The sequence below is a fragment of the Diorhabda sublineata genome, chromosome 4, assembly GCF_026230105.1.
Source record: "Diorhabda sublineata isolate icDioSubl1.1 chromosome 4, icDioSubl1.1, whole genome shotgun sequence".
NCBI lineage: Eukaryota > Metazoa > Arthropoda > Insecta > Coleoptera > Chrysomelidae > Diorhabda > Diorhabda sublineata.
This window is the reverse complement of record NC_079477.1, coordinates 19,205,113-19,232,821: the sequence shown is the minus strand read 5'-3', so window position 1 is coordinate 19,232,821 and position 27,709 is coordinate 19,205,113. Positions and strand designations below refer to the sequence as shown.

General features: G+C 32.0%; 1 protein-coding gene and 1 non-coding gene across 2 annotated transcripts; one reads left to right on the top strand and one right to left on the bottom strand.

The window, feature by feature from the left end:
• Positions 1 to 27,709, bottom strand: LOC130443105 (forkhead box protein A2-B-like). Its single transcript, XM_056777574.1, has 8 exons — positions 27,491 to 27,709; positions 26,936 to 27,182; positions 20,546 to 20,625; positions 20,335 to 20,492; positions 11,704 to 11,866; positions 10,819 to 10,938; positions 10,684 to 10,762; positions 1 to 2,399 (listed from the first exon to the last, which is right to left on the bottom strand). Exons 1-8 carry the CDS (start codon positions 27,707 to 27,709, stop codon positions 2,230 to 2,232), a joined length of 1,236 nt encoding a protein of 411 aa, XP_056633552.1. The 3' UTR covers positions 1 to 2,229.
• Positions 27,236 to 27,307, top strand: Trnap-ugg (transfer RNA proline (anticodon UGG)). Its single transcript has one exon. It is a non-coding gene; the product is annotated as a tRNA-Pro (tRNA).

Here is a 27,709-nt window from a genome sequence, read left to right as displayed (position 1 = left end):
TAGATATTTAATATTTATTGAAAGCACTTATTACATTTTAAAAAAGTGAACACTAGACACTTGCAGTTGAATATGTATAAAAATATTACCATATTTGAGATATTAAAACATGAAGTAGATGCAAAAAAAAATCGAATTCTATATATGTACATTTTGTTGTTCTACTTGACTAAAACAATTTTTGTTAAATAACATGCGTTAATCTCCATTTTAGAAATATATTATTGTCTATTTTTATGTACGAGAGGGTAATAAAACATAATTTCTAATGTAAAACTTAATACGGCCATTTTAAATATTATTACAGAATAATTTTAATATTTCCTAAAATATTCATAAATGTGCTTGGGCCAATACAAGTTTTCTATCGTTTATTGTTCTTTTATAACCATAAGTGGAACAGAACAATGTAAAAAGGTTTGGAGATGTCAAAAGCCCTGTGTATTAAAGATTTCAGAGCAATATCATAAGATTAGTACCTTTTTGCCAATATAGGCTAGAATATTTTTTTTCCAAAAATTTCTTCCAACAAATTTCGCCAAAAATAAGATTGTATGTTTTGCCATTTAGTAAGAAGGTCCAAGTTGTATATTATTGAGGTTACCATCAGGGCCCGATTAAGCTAGGGGCTTGGGGGGGGGCTATAGCCCCGGGCCCCAGGTCCAAGAGGGCTCCATCATTTGGAAATCATTCTGTATTTTTTGATGTGTTGATACCACAAATCTAACGTATTGATATTATTTTGTGAATTTTTCCGGGTTTTCGAATTCCTTAAGGGGGCCCCGTCATTATTTTAGCCCCGGGCCTTATAAATCTTAATCCGGCCCTGGTTACCATAATTTTGAAACACCAAAGGGACACCAACCCAAGTTTTGTTCCAAAAAACACTTTGTACTTTTACTTTGTAATCATACCCACATAGAATATAATATCAATTTATTAGTGATATATAGTGTGTTTCTAAATTCATGCGACAAAATCCAGGAGGTGAATACTCAAATGAAATTAAGACGGGTATTTCCTTTAACAAAATTTCCTGATCCCACAACTTTCCGAGATCACCCTTAAAAGGTGGCGACTAAAAGTTTTTATTTTTTTATTTTTCTAAAATTTCAGTGAAGCTAGAAACTTAAAATTCTGTCAATTTTGTGCATTCGTAAAGAACTAACCACGAGTATTCTCTCAATATTATGGTATTTAAAGAATGGTTCGAATAATATTCAACAGTTCATCTTCTGATTCCGATTCTGATTTGGATTTGTAAGAAGTAGCTATACTTATACTAATAAGTTTTTATATTAGAATTATTCTTATAAGTATAATGGTAACGGATAATGCAAGTTATCACTCGAAACTAGAAAAACAACCAAGTGGGTGAGAAAAGATTTACAGAATTGGTTAAATCAAAGAATATAAATTCCATCCCGGTTCTGTGAGAAAAGAACTTTATTCTTTTGTTCCCTTTATAACTAACTAAACCCGATTGAACTGGTAGTTCCAAGAAAAAATAATAATTTTAAAATAAGTGATGTTGAACATTTTTTTTCAACCTGTAAATAATGTGAAGCGTGAAAACTGGGAAAAAGCAGATAAAAGCATACGATTAAAGAAGAGAAAATGTAAGGTTGCAACAGTTCATCTTCTGAGTCCGATTCTGATTTGGATTTGTTAGAAGTAGCTATACTTTTACTGGTTTATATTAGAATTATTCTTTATGAACGTAAAGTTGTTTAAACATCAAAGTTTAAGCCCCTATACCAATAAAACGGAACATTTTAGAAAAAATTGCACTTTTTTACCTTTACCTGTTTGGATGTTATAAGCAAGTTAACTAGGTGAGAATATTTAGTTTACACCAAATATATCCATTATATTGTTACAAATGTTATTTCATACGGAAATTCCCCGACTTATTTTAATTCTGTCTCATTCATAAAAATAGACTATAACCTACTATACCTATTAAAAAATTCATTGATTTCATAATAATATTTTTCCAAAATGTATTTTATTAAAAAAATTAACTAACTATTTGCAATAGTTATTAAATTATGGTTTCAAATGGTATTCTGTAGTTTTTTTGTTTAATTTGTTAATACAATAATAAAACTAGTAAGAACTTAATTAAAAAACAAACCGATGGTACGAAAAACTGAACCATTCATTACAAACACACGTATACGAGACTTACAAAAACAATTTTATTCTTCTCACTGTAATCTTCATTTATTATTTCGTTGTATAATATTCGAAAACGTCTTCATAGTTATCAGTCATGCCTTCTACTTCAGCTATATTCAATCCCAATACGTTTGGATTTATATCTGTTATGAAAATATCGTTTCCTAGACCGCATTCGTTGACAATGTCTTGTTTGGAAACTGGAGGTGCAAGAAAATCTGTGGGAAAGTACAAATAAGAAAAAATTATGCTTACGAAAAATATTAGTCTTGCGTTTTTCTATCTCGATTTAATGTGCTATTAAAAAAGAATTGAAATATTAACAAGTGCTAGGATAAATTAACAAGGTTGTCCATTATTATACCGATAATAAACACACACGTATATGAAATATCACATAGTATCAGTATTCAAAGATATGCATATTGAATAAACATATGTTATGAATACATTCTCGTTAATTTAAATATAGCAAACGATTCAAAATTTAGCTATAGTAAACACACGACATCAAACTCAAAATTACACTGTCGGAGGAGCGTATCTAAAACCAAGTTAGTCTTCAAAGGATGCGAAATACGAGGGTGGCTACTTAAGTTTTGAGGTATGGCAACACTGATGTGAATATATCAAATCTAACATTAACATCATAGAGTTTGATATTTTTAATGGTGCACCATCTCAAGCCACCGAGTTTCAATCACGGTCGCACTTCGCTTCAGCTGTTGAATCAGAACACATCGATGTGTGTAAAATGATATTGCAAGATCGTCATGTGACGATAGTATTGCATGAACAAAAAGATTTGCTCACGCTGGATACCGCATAATTTGAAAATGACTCAAAAAAAGCTCGCGTCGATTGGTGCAAAAAAAATACAAAAAAGACGTTTATACGATCGTAACAGGCGAAGAATCATAGATCTATGCATATGCACCCAAACAAAACAACAATCAAAAAAGTTGATCGCGCACGAAGAACTTCCAAGCAAATGATCGTTTAAGTTTAACTAGACATGTCGCCACGATAGTAAAATAGAACGGTCAATTCTAAATAATACTTGATTTGTTTACTTGAAGCGTTCGAAAAAATCAGGGAAACCAGTCGCAGGAAACGAATCATTTTCCACCACGGCAATGCGAGCTCTTACACATCTCAAAACATCGAATTGATGGGCCATTTGCCGTACTGTTCTTGTTGGGCACCCAATTATCTTTTCTTATTCCCGCAGATTAGAAATAAATTGCGAGGTCAACGTTTTTCTACATCTGAATAAGCAATCCAAGCATATGCAAAAGAGTATTAATCTCAATAGAGAATATTTTGAGAAACAATAAAGCCATAACCAATTATAAATATTTGCTTTTATTTCTGTTTCTCAAAACGTAAGTAGCAGCCCTTGTACAGTATAATTGTAAGCATTAGTGCAGTGGTACTAACCAATATGTTTCATGTAAATATAACTTATGGATCTAGATAAGCTGTAGAGTATGTTTTCCTCCTTATCGACAAAAAAAGAGGTTCTACAATAAATCTTCCTTAGATTATTCTGAAAATATTTTATTTCACTATATACTCGTACACACAATTAGTTAACTTTTACAACGTTTTCTCCGAATGGTTACTGAATCAAAAATCAATAATTTAATCAGAGCTAATAAATTTCTTATAGTTTTAGTTTTAAGCTAGTATCATAAGGTTAATGGGAACGGTCGCCACTATGTCCTTTGAAGTCCTAAAGTGTGTTCCAACCCGATGCCATTAGGACAGCATACATGCTAAATATTATTAATGAATTGCAGTTAGGCAGACTCTGCGGAGGTGTACGTGAACACCTGACATGAAACGAGCTAAGGCACAAATAAATGGATGTTATGCCCTTCTTATCAAACAACTGCTTCACTTAAACAGGCACGAAATGCGACTAGTGACCCAGTCGACTCGGAATACCGCTGATGCATGGAGGAGAAAAAACTGCAGACCACGTCATAGGTGAGTTCCCAGAACTCACACGGGCGAGGATCAATCACTTGGACAAGCCTCACAATCTAGTGACATGAAGAAGTTCAAACCAAAGTGCCTGATTGACTTTTCAATAGTAAACAGCCTTTAGCATTTCATGCATAGCTATCGTTTTGCTAATCTGTAAATTTGTTAGTATGTATTTTACGATAATATTTTATCTAATTAAGTTACATATGAGCTTCGTTGTCTTTTTTCGAATTATAATTAAATACCAAGTTTTACTTACACATTACTCGATTGTCAAAATATTCAATTGATAATATAATGTGTTCTTTGCTTTGCTTGCTGTGGTATTTAGTTGATTTAGTCAATTTTGTTTTGTTTGTTGACAAAAAAATAATTATTTCAAAATTATATTTAAATCCAAGGTAGAAATTCCAAACCATACCAGCCTGTTATGAACGTGTACAAAATTGCGAAATAATGAATGTAATTGTCAACAACTAATTGAAATATATACATTATCTCTATTTTCACTTTTTTAAAGAGAACACTTTGGACGAAGTGAAAACACAACTAATGGATATCACAACGTGAGTTTAATAAGAAAACTAATAAGTTTTGTAACCAATTCTTGTTAAACGTCATGAATTTTTTTCTGAATTGCTATTTGTAAATCAAGAAGGCTTTTGGGTAAATCAGGTAGGAGACGGATGTGTTGGTCCCAAATATGATCAATTGGATTGAGATTAAGACTTTAAGCTAGTCAACTCAATCGGTAATTTCTTGTACCATGTTGGTCGCTTGTCGGTATTCGGACTCTATTTACCACGGGTAGAAGTTCGACGATGGATCCCTTCGTCAATGTCGAGAAGCTATCTACCCGGGTTTAAAGCAGTTTACTTAGTAATCAGAGCACCATTACACTACCTTACGACGACCGCATCGTCCCTCTGATATAATTACAGAGAGAAACAATCCTGTTTTAAATTATATATATATATATATATATATATATATATATATATATATATATATATATATATATAAAATGTGTCCAATTAAGTCGGAGCTATATGGGAAACTTTTTAATTTTTAGTTTTACGAAAAAAGTCATTCTTCATAAAACGTTTTGCATGGTCTAAAAGTGAAAATGCAAACATCAGATAACAACTTTTATCAGTCATATACGAGGTTCGTCAAAAAACATGATTTTCACCCAAGAGTAAGGTACTTCTATTTTTCACAAAACCGAAAATTGTTATTAAAAAAATTTGAACAAGATTGAAAACTATTGTCATTGAATATTTCCCTTCTGCCATGAAAAAATACATGAAAAAATATTTTTTGTTATAAATAAAATAAATGCATATGTAAATCAGTTATTTTATTGAAAGGCATGATAACCTTTCGGTTCATTATTAAGTTATGCAACAATGTACATTGCAATTGAATAGTTAATGCATACATATCATAATATTTTATTTTGCAAATGAATCCTTCAAATAGTTATTTTTCAATATTTGAACGAAAGATAATAAAAAAATGGAAGTAAAATAATTTATTTTTTTTCAATTGACTAAAGCCTCAACATATCCACCATCTCTTTCTAAACATTTAGTGGTTCGTCTATTAAATTCCCTTAATACATGCTTGATTATATCTGCAGTAATTTCCTGACATGCCTCTGTAATTGTCCTTTCCAAATGATCAATATTTTGAAAAGGCCTTTGTTGGTAAACTCTATGTTTTAATGAGTCCCATAAGAAATAATCCAGAGGGGTCAAGTCTGGAGATCTAGCCGGCCAAAAAATGTGCGGATGTCTGTGTATTACTTTGTTATTGAAAGTCGATTCAAGATATTCCCTCACAGCTACTGTGGTATGGCATGTAGCACAGTCTTGTTGGAACCATGCACGTTGACGGTTTATTAGGGATAGTCCGCTAATAAAATCATTGTATCATTCATTTTGTAAAAAACTTAGATAACGTTCAGTATTCATTGATTGTCGAAAAAAATATGGTCCTATGATTTTATTTTTGTAAATACCATACCATACGTTGGTCATGAATGAATATTGGTCTCGTGTTTTGATGGTAAAGTGAGGATTACTGTCACACCACCAGCGACAATTTTGTGAACTGATAGTTCCATTTGATGTGAATGTTGAATCATTGTTAAAAATTATATTTCTTAATAAAAAGGGATACTCTTCTAAATCTCCTTGTATCAACTAGCAGAATTCAAACCGTCTGTCATAATCTCTATCTTCCAATGTATGCACAAACTGGGGTTTGTATGGATGATAATTGTTATTTTTTATAATATTTGCCATTGTACCTCTACTTACTTCATTTCGGATCAAAGATATTCTTTTTCTCAATGACATTTTAGGGTGTTCTACTACAGATAACATTACTTGTAATTACGTGTCCTCGCTGACAACACTCTTCTGGCGTTTTTTATTAAAATTATTGTGAACACTTCTAGACGTCTTAAATTTATTTATAATTTTTGAAACTATCGAATTCTAAATATTACTATTCTGATGTCTGTTGTTAAATATAGCTGCTGCTTCTCGATGAGTCTTATAATTATCTCCCACAATCAACACTATTTCAATTTTTTCCTCATTACTTAACCGAACCGCCGTTTCTTGTATTTTATAAAATCTAACTAGCGATTTGACGTTTGCTGTCAGTGCATCCTAGATAACAAATCGTTCTATACGAAATTGCTAATCTCCTGAATTTGACAGGGCAAATGATACAGAAAAGTTAATAAACACAAAAAAAATAATTTTTTCATGGCAGATGGATAATATTGGATATCTGACAATAATTTTCAATAATGATCAACTTTTTTGATAACAATTGTCAATATTCTCAAAAATAAAGGTACTTCACTCTTGAGCAAAAATTCATATTTTGAAGGTTTTGAACCATGCACAACTTTTTATGAAGAATAACTTTTCTTCAGAAAACTAAGGATAAAAACTTTCCCATATATGGTTCCGACTTAATTGGACACACTGTATATATATACAGAATGTCCCACGACGAGTTAAAACTATCTGTATATTTTCATAGATGGCCGACTTCCGGTAGAACCGGAAGTCGACTGTAATTGTAATGTATATTAATACATTTTTGAAATCTACGTAAAATTTTGGTTTTGACCGTTGCAGAGCCTTATAAATTATTTTTTTATGAGGATACCCTTAAAGATATGAAAATAGTTTTTGTTCGGTTGCTTTTAGCAAGGTCTGACGTATTTGAATCTATGTTAAATTTTTTTTCATTTTATACAGGGTGTTTTTTAATAGAACCGGTTTTTTCTATTTTAATGCATTCAGGAGTGAAAAACAAGGCAAATTTACGTATACTTTCCTATACCTAAACCTTACCGTTATCCAGATATTAAATGTTTTCTATAAATTTTTAGATGCAGGTGTGGTCTAAATTTTATTTTGACCCGTTGACACAAGCACCAAGAAGAAAAGTATTTCTCTTTATCTTGTCAAGGTCTATAAAAAAATTAAATCAAATTGTATTTACTAATCCTATTCCAACTTTTAGTCGTTTCCGAGATATTTGAGGTTTTAAATTATTATTGTATTTTTTAACAAGTTATTACAAAGCCTACTAAAAGTATACATAAAAAATTAAAACTTGTTAAAAAATACAATAATAATTTAAAAGCTCAAAAATCTCGGAAACGACTAAAAGTTGGAATAGGATTAGTAAACACAATTTGATTTGATGTTTTTTACAGACCTTGACAAGATAAAGAAAGATATTTTTTTTCTTAGTGCTTGTATCAACGGGTCAAAATAAAATTTAGATCACACCTGCATCTAAAAATTTACAGAAAACATTTAATATCTGGATAAGGTAAGGTTTAGGTATAGGAAAGTATACGTAAATTTGCCTTGTTTTTCACCCCTGAATGCATTAAAATAGAAAAAACCGGTTCTATTAAAAAACACCCTGTATAAAATGAAAAATTTCTTAACATAGATTCAAATACGTCAGACCTTGCTAAAAGCAACCGAACAGAAACCATTTTCATATCTTTGAGGGTATCCTCATAAAAAAATAATTTATAAGGCTCTGCAACGGTCAAATTTTTTACAAAAAAATTAAAAACTCAAAAAGAATGCATTTTTCGAAAAAATTTTTTAGACAAAAGTATACCAAAATTTTACGTAGATTTTTTCAAAAATGTATTGATATACATTTGCAATTGAAAATAACAAATTTAAAGTCGACTTCCGGTAGAACCGGCCATTTTTGAAAATATTTTAGTTAAAAAGACCGTATCCGTAAACCGAATGTAGAAATTTTCATGATTTTGCCATATACAGATAGTTTTAACTCGTCCTTGGGACGCCCTGTATTATATATATATATATATATATATATATATATATATATATGGAGCGGTTTCTTATTGGGAACGTGGCAATGAAATACCAAAGTGGAATAATTTTAATATATTTTCCCGATAAGAAACCGCTCATAATATAGCTGACAAATACTTCTTTACAATTCACATATATAAACAGGTTGTTTCAAATTAAGTGCATTACTAACTTTCTTAATATTCTAGATACGAAGTCGGTTAAATTAGCAAAGTAGTAGTATTTTTAGAATACCCTGTATATTTTTAGCTCAAATTTTTCCAAATTATTCACATAATATAAATGCTCTTATACAGCATTTAGTCTAAATCTAAAAATAACCAACTTCTTCATTTTTCTAACAAGTTGGCTGTGTTTATTTATTTTTTTAACAAGTTGGCTGAGATAAAACTAAGTATAATCTAAATATTTTATTACAGTATAAAAAAACAAATACAAACTAGATTAAATGTGCCAAAATCACGCCGTTTTGCTCAATACATTTTCGAGTATTCTTTAGTACTCGTTGCGTAGCTTTTAAAACGGTCTACCGTCAATGGATGCTATAATGTGTCTGATGCTATCTTGAAGTTCGGCCAGATTCGTATATCTTCTTTTATAGACCTCGTTCTTGACATAATCCCAAAGGTAAAAGTCTAGTGGGGTTATGTTTATGTTAGGAGATCTAGGGGGCCAACGTGTAGGACTATTTGTAGCAACCCACCTACCTTGGAAAAGTCTTTCCAACAATATTCTGACTTCGCGTACCTGATGGGGAGGAGCTCCATCTTGTTAAAAATAAATTTGGTTACGTACTTCTAAATTGAGATCGTCCAAATATTCTGATAGCATATCAACGTATCTCCTGCACCTTCATAAAAAACTGGCCCAACTATTTTGCTGCCAATTAAACCACACCCTACATTAATACCGAATTGTCTTGCGGATTTCTTGGATGAGCAATAAATAAATTTTCTCGACACCAATAGTGCATGTTCTTACAATTAAACATACCCCTATTTGAAAAATTTGCTTTGTCGGTCCATAAAATGGATTTTAAAAAATTGTAGTTCTGCCTACACATATTTACAAACCATTGAGAAAAGATCAATCTTCTTGTGAGCACAAACTTAAATTTTGTGAGAATTCTCCAAATTGTAGATAAACTTAAACAAGTATCCCTTGCTGAATCTCTGGTTGAATAATTTTTGTACGCTTCAGAATATGCCAACACATTTACTTCTACTTGTTCACTTATTATGAATTGTTTCTTAGTTCTCGTCTTTACAAAAACAGTTTCGTTATTTCTGAATTTTCTATACAACTTAAGAAAATATCTTCTGTCTGGCTGACCACGTTCAGGATACATTTGACCATATCGTTCCAATGCTCAAAAACTATTTTTTCTACACATGATATACGCTTCTATGATGATGTTTTTTGTTTGACGTACATCGCTAACTTGTCAAAAAGATAAATATCGACAGCCAACTTAATAGAAAGATGAATATGGTAATATCTTGGTTATTTAGAAATTTACACTAATGTTGTATAGGAGCTTTTATATTCTGTAAATAACTTGGAAAAGTTTGTGCCAAAAATATACATTAAAAAATATTCTATTTTTCCGATTTACTCGAAAACGGTATAAGCAATTGTTTTTCTGTTTTCACCATCTTAATCAGCGTGAAAAATACTAAGTACTACTTTGTTGATTTAACCAACTTCGTATCTAGAATATTAAATAAGTTAGCAATAGTGCGCCATCACAGAAAAAATCACGACACAAAAGAATAATCGTATACGTCATTGTTAAAGTGAATCAACTTTTATGATGATCTATATTATTGAAGGTTGAAATGAGGCAGTAGAATGGCAAAAATAACAAAAATTATTGCTAATCTTTGGAAAGACAGCGTTACTTTATTTTTTACGTGTACACCTTTTTATACTAAATTGATGTTAATAGTTGATAAGCGTGTTAATGATTCGAGTGATAATTTGGTACGTTATGAATGAATAGAGAGTGCCTAAGTATATTGGACATACCTAAGTTATGTACTGGTTTTTGCAAAAAAAATGTAACAAATTCATTAAATTCAACATCGCAATCAACAATTTTTAAGTATCTTACCTTCTAACCCAGTAGTTGTATCACCGATATGTATATATTCTACTTCTATATTGTCACTTCTTGTGTCAACAGTGTAAGTCTAAAATAGTTTATTTCAATTGTAAAATAAAGAGAAACAGTTTATCTACTACTTACGTTATTCATATCTCCCAAGATACTTTCTGTGGCTGCTTGTAGTTCACTTTCAGCAATATCCTGTTGCGTGCAACTTGATTCTGTGTACACATTTTGGAAGAACTGACTTATCCTTTGTTTCTAAGGAAAAACTTTTTATTAATTTGAAGTCATAAAATCGGTAGATCGCACTGCTAAGTAAGTACAAACTAGGAAAGGAGATCTACAACCTAAATTAATAAAGTTAATACCATCAAATGATACACAGACTTAGAAAGTACCTAATGAGACTGTAACTACCAGAAAAGGAAGAGTACAGGTCCGGATTATATCATTATAGTATGTCTTTGTATTACAAACCAATGCAGAAAATGCCTTAGACAGGGATTTTGCAAGAAGTAATTATCCCAAATACTCGAGATCATTAGAACTCTGGAACTGTAGGGTGAGCTGTAGCAACCAGGGACAAAATAGACTCTAGTGTAACATTATATAATCTATGTAGAGAATCATTACAAAACGAAACATATAAAATAAACTTTAGGTTCGTAGGTATATGCTTAATACAAAAAACGAAATCAAATGTTCCAAACTGTTGATGATTTACATTAGATAGGTTCACCAAGCTTATTTAATTGATTAGGATAATTAGACCAACTCTCATATCAGTTCATATGCGAATTACCAGCCTAAGACATCTGTCGTGTTCTTCTTTAAAATAATGTATCAAGTTGAAGAATATCAAACGATAAATAGTGATTGCTAAATTGTTACAACAATAACCTTCAAAAACAAATATATAATTACTTCGATGGGAATAAGTCATGTATTCCATGCATAAAAACTGAGTTTTCATAATAAAAAGTTTAACTGATACTTATATAGCAGTGATATTATAAAACTTACGATTTGAGAACATTTCTTAGGATCTCGTTGGGCTATAGTCCAAAGATGTCCAGCACCTTGAACTGCTTTTCCTCCCTTTCTAAAATGTGGGTTTATAGATAAATTATGCCTAACGGAATTCTTCCATCGGTCGTCATTTTGTTTGTAAAATGGAAAGTGATCCCTAGAAAGTAGAAGTGAAAAAAACTTAATAACCTCAAATATAATCACAGTGATGGGAAAAATTGTGATACTAATCTTACTATAAATAATGTGATTACCTCGTACGTAATAAGAATTTTCACATTTTTTTTGTACATATTTATACTTAATTCGACTATAAACACTACATCTAGACAAAAAACAAATTTTGAAATACACCCGTTTGGGTCTCAAGCTCGAACGAGGGGTGTTAAATTGCTCTGATGAGACGTAATAACGTCGAAACTAGTCAGTAGCTACACAATCTCTTTGTAATAGCGAGCCATTGGGGATGTTAATATCGACAAAAGGGGTTGTAATTCAATATTCGTCGAGGCATTAGCCAGGAAAATAGTTGTTTTTCCCTTTGGAGAACAGTGGAATATATTTTCGAAATATTGATTCTCGAAATTATTTCAGAGGTGAATAGTAGGAATCCTTTATTCCGATACATTTTGTGTATACCCAAGGAATCCTTGTAAGATATATGACTCGAAGTTTCTTTCTTGATCACTATGAATTTCCAAGAGTATACAAAATCGACATAGACTTCATGGACTAACTACTCCGCCACTTTCGTCGCTTATTGGTTCAGTATTGGGAAAACTTTGTCTACGACTACGACAGAGTATTTGTCCCCATATCACTGAAAACGGGCCTGTTACATCCAATGCAATTTCTTAAAAGTCTCATTCTCTCACAGGCCTCATCCCAAACAAACGTCCTTTTTTTCTTCCATCAGCTGATGCAATGGCTTGGCTAGATCAAGGAAAGCTCAAGTTCCGTTCGGTCCCCTGGCTCCGGCCATTCCTTTACTGTTTTCAGTTTCTCGGTGTGAGTTTCGACCCCATCTCCTGATGCTACATTGTCTAAGTAATTTACTTTTTCCGAAATAGTGCAAACTTCTTAGGGCCCAATAGATTTGTGTCCACTTTCGTGCGAATTTCTTGGTTTATAGTTTGTAATTATAAATGAAGGTACGTAGTTAATAAAAAAGCAGTTCAAACCTCATAAAAATTAATTATTATTAATATATTTGATAAAACTAGACATTAAGTCACTGGCTGCGAACATCAATCAGAAAGTGTTACGTCAAGTCACGCAAAACATCATTGTCGTTGTTGACGTTTTAACACAATATTCTTGGATAAAACACGTTAGTTTTATTTTACATTCACATTACCTAAATAGATAATGTTGTGTAGTAAAGTAGGGAAGAAGGATACCACACATCCCAAACCCTTCAGACCAATCAGCCTCACCTCATTTCTACTCAAAACCATGGAAACAGCTGTCGACAATTATATTAGAGCAGAGATTCTGAAGTGGAAACCTCTCCAACTATATCAATTTGCATATCAAATAGAACTTTCTGACGAACAAAGAAAACGTAGTATGTGCCTTCTTAGACATTAAAGGCGCCTTTGACAATACAGCGGACTACGCTATCAAAAGAGCATTAGACGGGATATAGGAGATAGGACAATCTCCAGTTGGATGGTACAACTACTAGAACAGCAGAAAAGAAAGTAGGACAAGACACCATTTCAATCAATGCAAAAAGGGGATGCCCACAAGGGGGAATCGCGTCCCCACTTATGTGGAGCTTTGAAACGAACCGAAATGCCATTAAATGGTATACTGATGGATCAAAAACAGTAGATGGAACTGGAATAGGAGTCTACGAGGAACTATCGCAAACATGAGATCATCATTCTATCCGATACTCAAGCAGCCCAGCCATTAGAGCTCTAAGCTCCAATATCATAAAATCCATAGGATAGAACCAAAACTAATTATTAGGACAACCTACAAGTGCTGAGACTGGCAAAGACTCTTCTGAGAAACTATAACCAGAGTAGATCTGTAGAATGTATCAACCTTAGTAAGAACAATCTACGAATATTAATAGGAGTTCTATCGTGGCACCTGAAGACTTGGACCTACGAGAAAATGCGGCGTGCAGGCTTTGTTGCACAGAGGACGAAACTCTATCCACATTCTCTCGAAGTGTGAAACACTAACGAACTCCAGAGCACTACACCTGGGAGCGCATGAAATATAAGAAGAAGTTTTGTATTGCTTTTTGTGGTGTCATTCAAGACGTCATGACAATATTCAGCGTTTTCAAGGGAAATTCTAAATACAAAATATTGCTTTCTTTTTAAAAATATAGTTTTTGGGATGAAATAGATGTTAAAAATATAATTAACCAAGTTCTCAAATTTAGTCAACTAGCCTATTAGATGTTTATTACATATTTAAGGGGACCAAAATATCAAAATCTTTTACCAGTTAGAAACGCCGTTTTCTCCTTATCCTCAGTGTTAATTTTCACCTGCCAGTAATCACTCTTCAGGTCGAAGGTTGAGAACCGTTGCCATGCCACTCAATGTATTCAAAGTATCGTTTATTCTGGACAGGGGATAATTGTTCTTCTTGGTCACAATAAACTAACAATAATTCACACAAAACCTGGTCAAACTATCTTTCATCTTCACTAATAATAACGCGTTCCTAATTTCCTGCATTAAGTACACTCATCAATGTGCGAACTTTTAACCAAGGTTTCTTTTACCACCTTGACCTCCGTTGTCGGTGTACCTTTACTTTGAAGACGAATCTCACTAAAACCGCACCGAAAAATAGCATTTTTCATATCTAACATGTAACCTATCACATGCGGGAATTTTCTCTTCAGTAAGACTTTCCAGATCAATAACTAAAGCATTTTAAAATACCACTATTAAAAAAGCATCTTACTCAATAATTTACCTCTTAAAGAAAATAGAGATAATTGTGTGTGTATGTGTGTGTGTAGGGGGGCGGTTGGCATTAGCTTCTGCTATTTGCCACATACTAATTTTGGTTTGTATAGCAACTAAAATGTAACAATAGTTATATCTTTATATGATTTGTCTTTATTAGAGATAATTATAACATGAAATAATGCTAAATATAATAATCATCATACCGTCTCTTATTTGTTATAAACTAGAAATATTGTTTAGAAAAATATGAGTAATTAATTACATGAAATACTCATTGTAATAACGAACACGATTCAGTACCCTGGGAAAATGGGGATTAGTATCAATTGCAGAAATAAGGAGCAAGCCATTGGTGCGAGACCAACGTTTAGACACGCTAATTGTTCGAAGCTTGATCACATCCGGTTACGTTAATAACGAAAAACTCTGCGCCCCTTTCTTTTTCGATGATAGTATGGACAGGTGAAGGTAGCCACAAAACGTATGTATCTATAATATGGAAAACATTTTTTGTTATAGTCGGGTAACTTTCAAATTTTTAATTGTTCAGGAAAAATTGTATTAAATTAAAATCATTTGAAAATTATTACGCATTGTATTTGTAAGTTCAGAATATTAGATATAACATAGACCTCATTTAAACTTATTTTAACCTGAGTCCATATATTATACCAAAGAAACATTGCAACTAAAATTAATGAGAGGCATCGAAAAGAACTGAAATAGGAGTGTGTGGGCCTCGAACCAAACAATTTAATTGCTTGAGAATAACCCTACGCAATGGGGAGATTAAGGAACAGGAAGAAATAAGAAATATGGAAGGCATTAAATACCTTTGAAATGTTGAGCTCTTCTGTAATCAATTCCAAAATGGTTTAAGAATAGTAAGGCCTACTTAACGATCTAGACACAAGTAACACTTGTTGGTACCAGAGCAAACTGAGTAGAAGGAATTTAGACAAACTAGCAAAAATATTTTGCGGAAGCAGCGCTGTTACAATATTGGAACAAATTGATAAAAAACAGAAAAAAATAACTGGTGGGAGAACATACTACAGCGAAGACAGTACTGGGAAGCTAGACCAGAAGAGACAGGAAGAATTCATGATTAAAAGAAAATCCGCATTAAAACTTTTAACATGTTATAGCAGGATGGACACCTCAAGACGCTCAAAAAAATACGACTGTAGACTATGTAATTAAGAAAAGGAAAAATCTATCCACATACTTGCTGAATGCATGAAAGTTCAGGATTTCATTGCTCGAAAACTTCAAGCGTGCGGCTGTCCTAAAATTTATTAAATATTCAAGAATAAAGTAGCTACTAATTTCAGAGACAGACAATTCTTGGAAACTATACAATTGTAGAGGCGATACAACAAGTCTTTCAGCTTTCAGTGAATTGTCACCCCTAATATTTTTCGTTACAGGTTTAGGGAAATAATAAACGGCAGTTTTTCTTATAATGAAGAACTTTTTCTCGTAATACTATACTGCAGACCACAGACTTCTCTCTAGATACATCTGTTACAGTTGTTGTTCCACGCGTCTTTGAAGTCTTATTTTTCACTAGTTTTCAAAAATGAATTGACTGAAATAGTTAAAACACTTCAATTGTTCGTATGGTATACAGAAGAACTACTAATGTTATAGGACAAAGTATAGGTCCAATTGTGCTTGTTATATTGATAGTACCAAATAGAAAAGTAACATTTTCAAACTTCTCTAATAAAAGATTTTGAATTTACTAAAATAACATCAACACTCAAAATATGGAAAATATTAATATTATTTGGTCTTTAGTTTACAATAAAGAAATAAATGTTTTCGTTTTTGATAACAAGTCCCAAATTTCTTAAAAATAATTTTAAAGAAGAACCATTTAAAATTAGAAAATATAAACTAACTTATATCTATATAAAAACGTAAATTACTCCCAGAACTATAGTTTTGGAGGAGCTCGCTTTTCAGGTTTTTACGTTCAAATGTTCGATGACTTCTAAAATGGGCTCTATATTATTATGGCACTGAAATTCTTGTGAAAGTGGCGCAATTCGCCGTACCTGGTACGAGATATTGACAATTGTCGGTATATTAGCGATTCCAACACGACTACGACATGGTTTTACTCCCTCAAAAATATATTTCGTAGGTTTTCTTAACAACTAGATTCGTATGAAAAAAGTTCGTGGTCTACTTGAATAGCTATTAGAATTTAGAAAAATGGGAATGGAAATCAATTTTTTGCCATAGAAATTCACAATAATATTTATTTATCCTAAAAATCGAATATAATGGAATAATTGTAGTTCTATAACTTCATTAAGTCTAAAGAATTGTGCATCTGTCAATTAATTGTATTAATTCCATACTCAATATACTTTAACAGCAAATAAATAGAAAAAGTACTGTTGATAAGTATTGTAATGCTTATATTATTTCACAATTCATTTAAACTGTTCTTTAACGGTGGGATAAAGTTTTATACACTGTTTTTTACTCATTTAATTTATTTAACCACTTACACTAGACTTAACTAACTTATATAATAATTAACTTATCACTCCTTTTGTAATTAAATATTCACTACTTCATTGTGACTTTTCTAATTTATTCAAATTCACTGGTTAGGTACTCTTCTATTTCATTCTGTTCACTATAACTGTTTAATATAAACTAACTCGCTGTTACACAAGCTCTAATATATATATTTATATATATATTTATATATATATATATATATATATATATATATATATATATATATATATATATCAAAAGCAAACAAAAAAAGCAAATAAATAAAAAAATCTTCCTAGTAATTAGATCTAACAAAAATAATATAAACAACTCGTCGCTGTTTATAAAAAACATATATCATAGTCTGCAATTTTACCTATATTTTTCATAGGACGTAATGTACCTTAGAGTAAATTGTAGAATTACTATCGTCTATCATATTCTTCAAAAAAAAATTAATATATTACTATCAGACTATCATTAGTTAGTAAATAAAAATATTTTTATATTTCCTCCAAGGATAAAATGTAAAGTAGTACAATCCACATCTGATTTCAACAACTAGACACTACTAGCGACCAAACAATAAAGAAAATTCCTCTACTTGACAAATGACAAAAGACGCAACCACTAAACTATCGTGGAAGTGAAGTAAAGGTTCAAAGTAGAACATACAAACTAAAAATAAACGAGTAACGTAACCTAAAAACATGCAATGCAATGAATCATCGTGGTCAGAGGAAAAGGAAAAGTTTGATAACCGTCTTAATTAGTCTTCTTCTGTTCCAATGTGATCGAATAAAAACAATTATATTGGAAAATCGTTTCAAATGGCATTTGTTGCTATGATAAACGTCAAAATTTATAAAGTCCGGACAGAATCGGCATAAGAAATGGTGCTCGTAGATTCTCTTAGATACTTTCACCTTATTAGCCGACCATTTAGATGACTTGGTTAGATTTGGCGAAGTGAAAATTCTGTCTAAAAACAACAGCATTTTTAAAATCGACTATTCGCCAATATAATCCACGAAAAGAATTGAAAAACGTTCAATTATGCACCAGACGGTTTAATTTAATACAAAAGTTTGTTCGAAATTTCTAAAAAATGGTTATTATGTTCCCGAAAAAATTTGTAATCTATGTAATTGTAGATCATATTCTCTATCAACAAAAAACATGAAGAAATTCTCACGTTTACTACATGCTACAAGTTTGGACGTGAACTTCATCTCATTTGTATACTAATGCACGTATAACATGAATTATTATGATTCTGTCGTCGTCATACAGTTTCCCGTAATTTTGGTGACTGGTACAACAAAATACATTTTCACTAAGAGGCCTCATTCGCCCTCTATTTTACCCCATTTAATTTATATATGTCACTATAAACGTGTTCATCCATCCATAAAAATTGAATCGATCAAAATATAAATTTTATTGTGATAATAAAAAATCAAAATACCGTGTATTCAGTGGATTCAATTAGATAAATAAACTTTCGCTTATTTTGGATCAAAAGTAAATCATGTAATAAACAATAAATAATTCCTAAGCAACTCATTTCGTAGATGTGACTCAAAACTATGAAAAATATGGATACAAGAATACCATTTCTCTTGGTACTGTATTCCTTTTACTGAATAAGTGGCGCCTATTGCTAATCCTTTCTGCCTTTCCTGTTTCTTATTAATGCTTCGCAGTTAATGTTTTTTCGATATTCATCCTTCCCTATTTAGACTGAGGTCATAAATTGCAGCTAGATAAATTCCCAGAAATCATAAAGAATACAAAAGGATAATTTGTTTCATTATATCTTATTAATCCAATTGGCCATTCTACTGCTTCGTCCATATGTTGAAGATATTCATTGTCCTCAATTTATTCATAGCATACCTAGTAACAACACTCTAGACTCACTCAGCTAGAATTTACAAAAGTAACGATAAATACAAAAAATAACTAGAAAAATCTCGATTTAAAAAGTGGACAAAAATATTTTGGCGTATTATCTCGGTGATAAATAAATAAGAATTTGAACCTAACTGACGACTGGCATGAAACGTGGAAGACCAGGAATAGAAAATTATAAGATATGGATCACCAATGCCATATATAAGGACCATCGACTGACGTTCCAGAACCACGTCGACTACCCTAGAGGACAAATTGAGGGAGACAAAAGAACGGCTAATCAGATTCATCACAAGACGATACAAGTTAGAACTGAAGATAAAGCTCCACATCATCAGCGGCACTCTTATCCCCATCATCTGTATACATCTACAGCGTTTGGTTACACTGCCAAGTGTCAACGAAAGAAGCTCAACGTCCAGCGAAACATTAGCCTAAGGCAAGCACTAAACGATTCTTGTTTCATCAGGACCCAGCAGATCTACTGATAGTTGAAGCAAAAGCACCCGACAATGAAAAAAAGTGTATGATACTTTCCAGTAAAAAGGGAATAGTGGAATATTTCAGCTATGGTAAGCAGTACAGAAAACTGACGATCCCATCGAACGAGATGGGAAGGTGGGGATGAAAGCTCTTCCCGGAGTCGAAGACAATGAACTACAATTTGGACAATTAAAAACAAATTGAAAAATAAAACGAAAATAGCATCCGAAGTCGCAAAGTCCAAATACAAATGTAAAAAGAAACAGAATTTTTAATTTTCATATCGTTTCCATCAAATACTGAAATTGATCATTTTGATGTTTTATCTAATAAGCCTTAATTTCAATAACATCGAAAAATTAGTTAAGTATCATGGGGATTGCTCATCTCTCATTTACATCAGGTAAAGGAAATAATGAAATACATGTCAGTATTGTAGTGATTAAGTATTATAAGATATAAATAGTTTAGAAGTGTAGGGTTTAAATAAATGACTCCTATTTGATATCAATTCGGTCTAATTTTAAACTTTTCTGTACCTTATTTTTGCAGTATTTTCTTATTTGCTTACTTGTCCTATCTGTTATTTACTTGTTGAGTTATATTTCGCCCAACTGTCTACTTCCTTTACTTTATTATTTTTTTTGTTATGGATTCGCTCACAGAATGTATATACAACAAAAATAATCAAAATTATCGTTCCACCTTCTTGAGAAAAATTAATTTCAAATGTAAAATTAAAATGAAAAGAGCTACTCACGAAATCCACTGATAAATTCCAGATACAGTCAATTCTCCTTTTTCGCTAAGAGCGTATTCTATCAGTTCGGTGTACGTGAAAGGCGGTTTTTTAAGACCAGAATATCTATAGTAGTGTCCTTGACTTTTACCATCACCAGCTTTTATTACAGTTGGCACCTTAAAAGGTAAATTTTCATCAAACACGTTATGTAAAAATGTATTAAATATACCTGTACTAATTGTGGTATTACAGACGAGCTTTCCTGTACTATCTGTACGTTCCGATTAATACTTTCAGCCACGGATGCATCTAAAATACGATTTAGTATAATATATAACTAGTTAATAGAGTAATTATAAATAGAAAAAATATTAGATATATTAACTGTTGCTCAAACATTATTTTTTATCGAATTTCTTGATAAATTCTTTGGTGGTATTAGTCTATATTTCGAACTTTATCTAATTTTTTTTGCTCTAGATTAAGAAGAAAAAAGATTTCATCATTCGTTTTTGGAATGAAACAGTTGGCAAATACACCATTTTAAGAATTACCATAGAATTTTTTTGTTCTAATAGTAGTAAAATCTCTGTCTTACTATGAGTTTTAGTGATTCGGAGGTATAACCTCATTAAACCTACATCATCTTGTAGAGAATACTTTAGGGCAGCCATACTCAAACTTACTCCATGAAACTTAAGGGTTCCGCGAAGCCTCTGAGGGAGATCCGCGAGACTTCAGAAAAAATGAAAACACCTCTGATTATCAACACCGATCAACAATCCATATTTTTTTTTTCGATTGTTGCAATTTAGTCGAGTATATTAGTAAATCATTTAGTCGAGTCGATCCATTTCGTTCTATTTCTCTCGGCGAGTAGCGCATCCCATCACGCATCACTATTCACGCGTTCATTTGTTAAACAAGTCCATACGTATCGTTTTAGTCGAGTTTATCTTGCGAAACACCACTCACTTGTATACTGTACTCGACCGAACGAGTTGTGACTATATTATTCTGCTCGTCGTTGCTGCAGATTCAAATTACTTACTTCGATATTAATAAATAAGAATGAAAAGTTGGTTTAAACGTGTTGCACCAAAATCTTACAACAAAGGTGAAGGTTATTCGAACTTAGAGTGGAATTACAAACTTTCGTTACAGATATTTCTTTTAATTTGAAAGACGTATGATAAAACTCGGTTGTTCCGACTGTCTTTTATGGCGGATTCAACGGATTGAATTTATCATTAGAATTTAAAAAGAAAACAGTGTTTCAGGTCTGTAACAAAAATATTGCCTTCAGTAATAAAGAAATAAAAAGCTGTACGGCATTCAATGGACTTGTTAGCATTAGAGATATATGATTATGATATATTTGAGGAATTGGTCCAACATCTCGCAATGCGCTCATTGTTTAAGATGTATTTTCCGAGAAATAGAATATAAAAATGAAAATGAATTCATGAATTCAAATTCCTTTTTCACCCAGCGTGCGAAAGCCGATAGTATGTCAAATGAGATATATGAATCGGTTTTAGGAAAGTCCTAAAACACAAGTATGGAGTCATTGTTAAAAACGCAACTTGGCCAAATGGCCCTGAATGCTCTTCTCCCGTTCCCAACAACATACGTGTACGAAACAAGATTTTCAACCTATGCAGCTAGAAAGCAAAATACCGCAAAAGACTGGACGCCGAACCTAACATAAGACTACAACTATCTCCTATCAAACCTGACATCAACCAATTGACGAAAAACAAGAAAGCGTTTCATACATCTCAATAGATACTTCATCTTTTTTACATTGTACCTATTCATTTTATGATTATTGATAAATAATGCAAATAAAGATATATTTGTTTTATTTTAATGTTCCGTGAAGTATTTTGCTTTCCAAAAAGGTTCCGTCACCAAAAAAGTTTGAGAACATCTGCTAGGGCACACTAGCCAGTAAAGATCACTGAGCTCGAATTAGAAAAACTGCATTTTTCTTAAAATAAAGCACTGTATTATTTCAAGTTTTCAATGTAAAGTTCTGATTTTTGATACTTTTATTCTTAAAGTGAAAGCGCATCTAATAGAAATTCAGCTTTTTCAAAAAAACTTTTTGTTTTTGTCCGGAAAAATTAGGAATATGGAATTATCAAAATCGTGCAAAACTTCACTCTGTGGCAACGTTTGTGAAATATTAAAAATTTTAAGACACATATGAAGTAAAATGAGGTCCATACATTCAGAAAGTTGAAATAAATGAGTCATTAGCTTTCACAGTAAAAGAAATATGATTTTTTAAAAATCAATTTAAAATGCGCGCGAGAAGCGAGATCGCTTAGAGCGGCTATACATAGGTAGGTAAGTACATAACAAGTAGGCCGCTTCCATACAAAGCAACTAGAGACCCAAGTCAAAACTTTTGGTATTAAATTGAGTCAATTTCAAATAGGTTTTTATTAAAACCTTGTTTTTGAATTTAATTTTATTATATCACTAGTAAAATATAGGTACTAAATTGATGCATGAAGAGAAACGGCGCAACGAGACTGTTTTGTATCTGAGAGAACAATAAAAAAGAAGAAATAAATCGTTAGAATTCATATTCTCTTTTTCATTATGATCATATAAATCACGAACAGGAACCATGTTCTGGCAAATTTTGCGTACACATTTATTATTTTGACATGAATTATCTTTGCAGAAGATGCTTAACACTAGTCTTGCATGTATTGGTAGGGAATCAGTATGTGACATCCATAAACGAAGTTTTTATAGGCACCTAAAATGAGTATCGCTCACATTTAATAATTACTTCCTTAGTATTATAAGTACACCTGCTTCATAACATGTTGGTAAAAAGCAACATTGGTTGGTGGAAGTTCTAAAGCGGACTTATTGGAGTTGTGGTCAACTGGAACCTCAATTCATTAAGTGTTCGAATGAACTCGATCTTATTTTTGAATAGATCATTGCAAATTTAGCTGCAATATTAACAGCTTCAAATGTAGACACGGAGTAGTTTTCAGTTTTTCTACTATTTTTGACACCGAAATAACCCGTTTTTTATTTCCTTGTCCTAATTCCGTTCATATCTTGTATAGCATTTGATTCAATATATTCAGAACATCTATATCCACTAATTTCACTAAAAATTTATTTTGGTGATGTACCTGATACTCATATAAAACATGAAGTATCAGCCACGTATTAGCCTCATCATAACTTGATTTCAATCTTTTAATTCGGTTACACTATTCTTATCAATAGAAAAATATAACTTTGGATTTTCGAAGCCCCCAGCGATGATTAGAGTTTCGTCTAGTGATAATTCATCAGCTGAATGCTCAAGAAGATAATCACTTACAGCTTTCAATAGAGGTCATTTATATTCTGATCATTTCAAAAATATACGAAACATCATCACTTTTATGCACTGAAAACTTGTCAAAAGTCCAAATTGTCAAGTGTTCAGGAATACCGCAAAGCTTGCTAATTTTTCAAAAGGGATATCTGTAACGGGGTGCAATAAAATAAACTTGAATCGTTTTTGGTCAGTTGAATATACACACCAGTACACATTACACATCAGACGTTTGTTGCTGTTTTTCTAATTTGAGCTCAATGACCTTTACCGGCTATTTGCAAAGTTCGGTCCTACTAAACAAGTTGTAGAATACTTTCTTTGGTGTGAGGTCACGCCCCCCTTTAGAAATTTATATATAATTTAAACTTATATATGATAAATTTACTTACATTATGTTTGAGTACCTTTGAAATTAGCCTAATCATATCATAGGAAATATAAAATCATATTTGTTCAAATAAAAATTATGATTAAACAAACCATCGAAAAAATCATAACATCAGAATCAATAATGTAACCACAAAAATTTCTCTGTTTTTTCTGGTCAGTACTAGTGTGAGGACTGGACAAAATAAACACCACATATTACCTTCCATCTACATCTAGTCCGGCTCAATATTTAAATTTTATATTGGCCAGAAAATGTTACCCCGCATAGATAAGTTGATGAAAATTATACAAGCAACTTGGTTAGGTTAGGGGTAAACAGCAAGATATAAAAACCAGAAATATTCAGATTTATGCTTAGAACATCCATTTCAGCTTTCGAATCACATTTCAAGTCAATTATTTGTTATTTAATGTGATCAGGTAGTATATCAACGTTGAATTGAAAGGGGTCTCTTGTTAACTTGAATTGTCAGTTTTCCGATCTTATATATACGAAATAGGCTCCAATTTTGTTTTCCAGGGACAAAAATTCTCAGATATTGGGTCCTTCATTTCTTTAACTAGAGCCATCTTCTCAGCAAAACTCTTAATTGAATCATAGTTCTTCAAAGTACTTTTCTGACTTTGTAGCTTTAGGGTCAGAAGATTTATTGTTTCGAAAAAGTCTGATCAATATGCCAGGTAAAAGATAAATTTGTCATTTGTAAACTTCTTGTACAGTTCATCACTTGAACTCATCAATAAGATTTCAACTTATGATTTCAAGTTGAACAATCTTACAATCATATTACCTTTGGACAACCAACGAGCTTCGTTGTAAAAAAGAAGTGTTTCTTGATTACTGTTCAGTTCTTGATATAACACTCGAAAAAGTCTGGTGTTCAAAGCCCTGGATTTGACGTGATTCGCTACTTCAACTGCTAAGTTTAAAGTAGTGTTGAGTAATTCAGGGGGAGTCTGGCAAACCAAAGCTTGTCTGTGGATAGAACAATGGGATCCAATTATTTTACGATTCTCTTTTTTTAAAGCAAATTCATCAAATCTCGATCGGCAGCCTCTTCTCTTCAGCTACAGCGGTACATATTCAAATAACTCTCTCCCAGGAAATGTCATTAGCTTCTAAAAATGTTTGAAGAGCAGAAAATATGTTCGCTACTTTAATTGCTATTTGAAGGTTTTTTTGAAAACAATACTTCTACAATGAGTTTCTTTTTATCTATATATCAACAGTAAAACAACAACTGCGCTTGTTTTCTAATGTCTGTAGTTTCATCGCACTGTAAAGCAAAGAATCCTACGTTTGACTGTATCGTTTGATAAAGAAATAAACTTGATTCTAGCTGTCTTCACTGAGCACTGTTATACAAGTAGTAAGCAAACAGTGTTTTATTAGTGATTCACCAATTGTGTCGGGTTTCTTGTCCTAAGCTATCAACAAGGTAATTTGTAAAAAGCCTCAACGGTCTTTTCATTTTCCACTCGAAAACTTCCACTGTAATTTAATTTCATTTTCTTAAGGCAACTTTGCCTAGAAACGTAAAATTCAGTAGGTGTGTCCTTTGAGGCAGCATGATTTCTAATCAAATTGCGTTCCAAACTCCTGGTGGCATTACATCATCACTCAGAACTACACGACAAATTACGCATTGAGTTAAATGATTAAAGTCTTTTCTTTGGCTGTGATTTAGCCTTTTTAATAAGAACCAACCACTGAATCACAACATATTAGTCAATGATATGGCGGTGTTGATCAACAACACAATCGCTATAATAGTTGCAATAAAACTACATTCACAGTCGAAGGCAAATGCAAGACTGTATATTGTGTGACAAGTAGCGTTTTTGGTGGACAGTGGCACTGTGGCAGACATGCCCACTATCCCCTTCCTGTAAGTTGAGGAATTAGGCATTCAATATCGTGCTAGTTTAAATTAATTGCAATTCGTCTATTTTCTGTAGAATTTCATTTATTCTTCTGCAGATAAACGTGCCACATAGTTTCTTAGACTTTTACTTTTGCTTTTATTTTTATTTTCTATTAGTTGCGATCGAGTTTTGGGGAATCCCCGAACAGATGAATTTCGGGCTGTTGCCACACCTTGGGCACCCCTGACAAAATCAATTCTCAAAACGCCGCGGCGCCAGCACTAAAACTGTTAAAAAAACTACTTTTTCAGTTTTTGTTGACGCTTTTCCTGAAATTCCTCCACGCCCTCACATAGGGCCGCTGCCCTAGAGTATGCTCTATAAGGAAAATTCCACATATACAAACTTGGACAAATTGAAATTAAAAACTGTGTAAAACTGTTCTAGGTCGAAGAATCATTTCGAGTTTCACAAAAAATGGTGATACACTGCAAAAACTCACTGTAAATTTGTGAATATCCACCAGTGCGTACAAAAGTAGAATTGTAATTTTATGTTTTCGAAAAAACTAATAACTAGAATGCTTTCCAGATATAATAATCCAACCATTATAAAAGTTGCACCCAGAGAAAATAGCAGTTTTTATTAAAAGCATAAGTTTTCTTACAAAAAATTAAATAAATAGATTACGTAGTACCGTTATTTTGAATATATAAATTAGCTTCATAAAATAATAATAATTTTTTATAACTGCATTTCTTTTGCAAATTTAATTTTGTATACTGCCACTATTTATGATTTTGGAGAAATTTCTACATTTTTTTCGGTTCAAAATTGGAAAATTCTTTAAATTATCAAAAATTAATCTCTAGGCTTCGTTCTCAGATTTCTAAATAGAATGTATATACACATTGTTTTGTTGTGCCTCCTAGGTAATGTTAGTAAAAAACAGGTGAAAAATTCAATAGTTTATAAATAAAATAAATAAACTGAAATGTGTACCTGGAACAGGAGGTAATTCCTGAATTTTATAATTCAACAACCAAGAAAGATTTCCTTCTGTGCAATCTGATTCTATACCGCTATCGGAACCACGAGAACTAGGACTGGTAACGTCACGTGGTGAATCAAAATCTCCGCTTTTCAAGGTAACACAGCTCAAACCATTATCTTTGGTATTTACATGCATGTCAGCTATAATATTAGGTACTTTACTAGTTGTATCCCAATAGCCATTTACTAGATAAACCTGTAGGTAGTTATTAAAAAATAGATCAATAAAAAATACGTTATTAGCATAGAAGCTCAATGGTCTAGGGGTATGATTCTCGCTTTGGGTGCGAGAGGTCCCGGGTTCAAATCCCGGTTGAGCCCAATTTTTTTCATTATTATACATATAAATTTCATTCATGGTTTTGTTGATAAATTATTTTGATTTTAGGTCTTTATAAATTTTCATTTGACAGATAACTGCAATTTATTCATAATTTAATGTATGTGGATTAATCAAAACTATTCTATCTAAATGATTTCGACATTTCATTTTTAATTACATACCTCTTCCTTTACATCACTTTTGATACTTTCTTCTCCTTTTATTTCAATTTTCGGGAAACTGGTGACTATATTACAACTTATTTTAGATGGGGGCTGTCCTGAATGAGATCGATAAGATTGAGAAACAACTCTACCATCAGATGGATTAATATATTCTATTTTTATGGGAGTTAAGTTCTTGTCCAAACAATTTCTTATTATCATACTACTATTATTCAT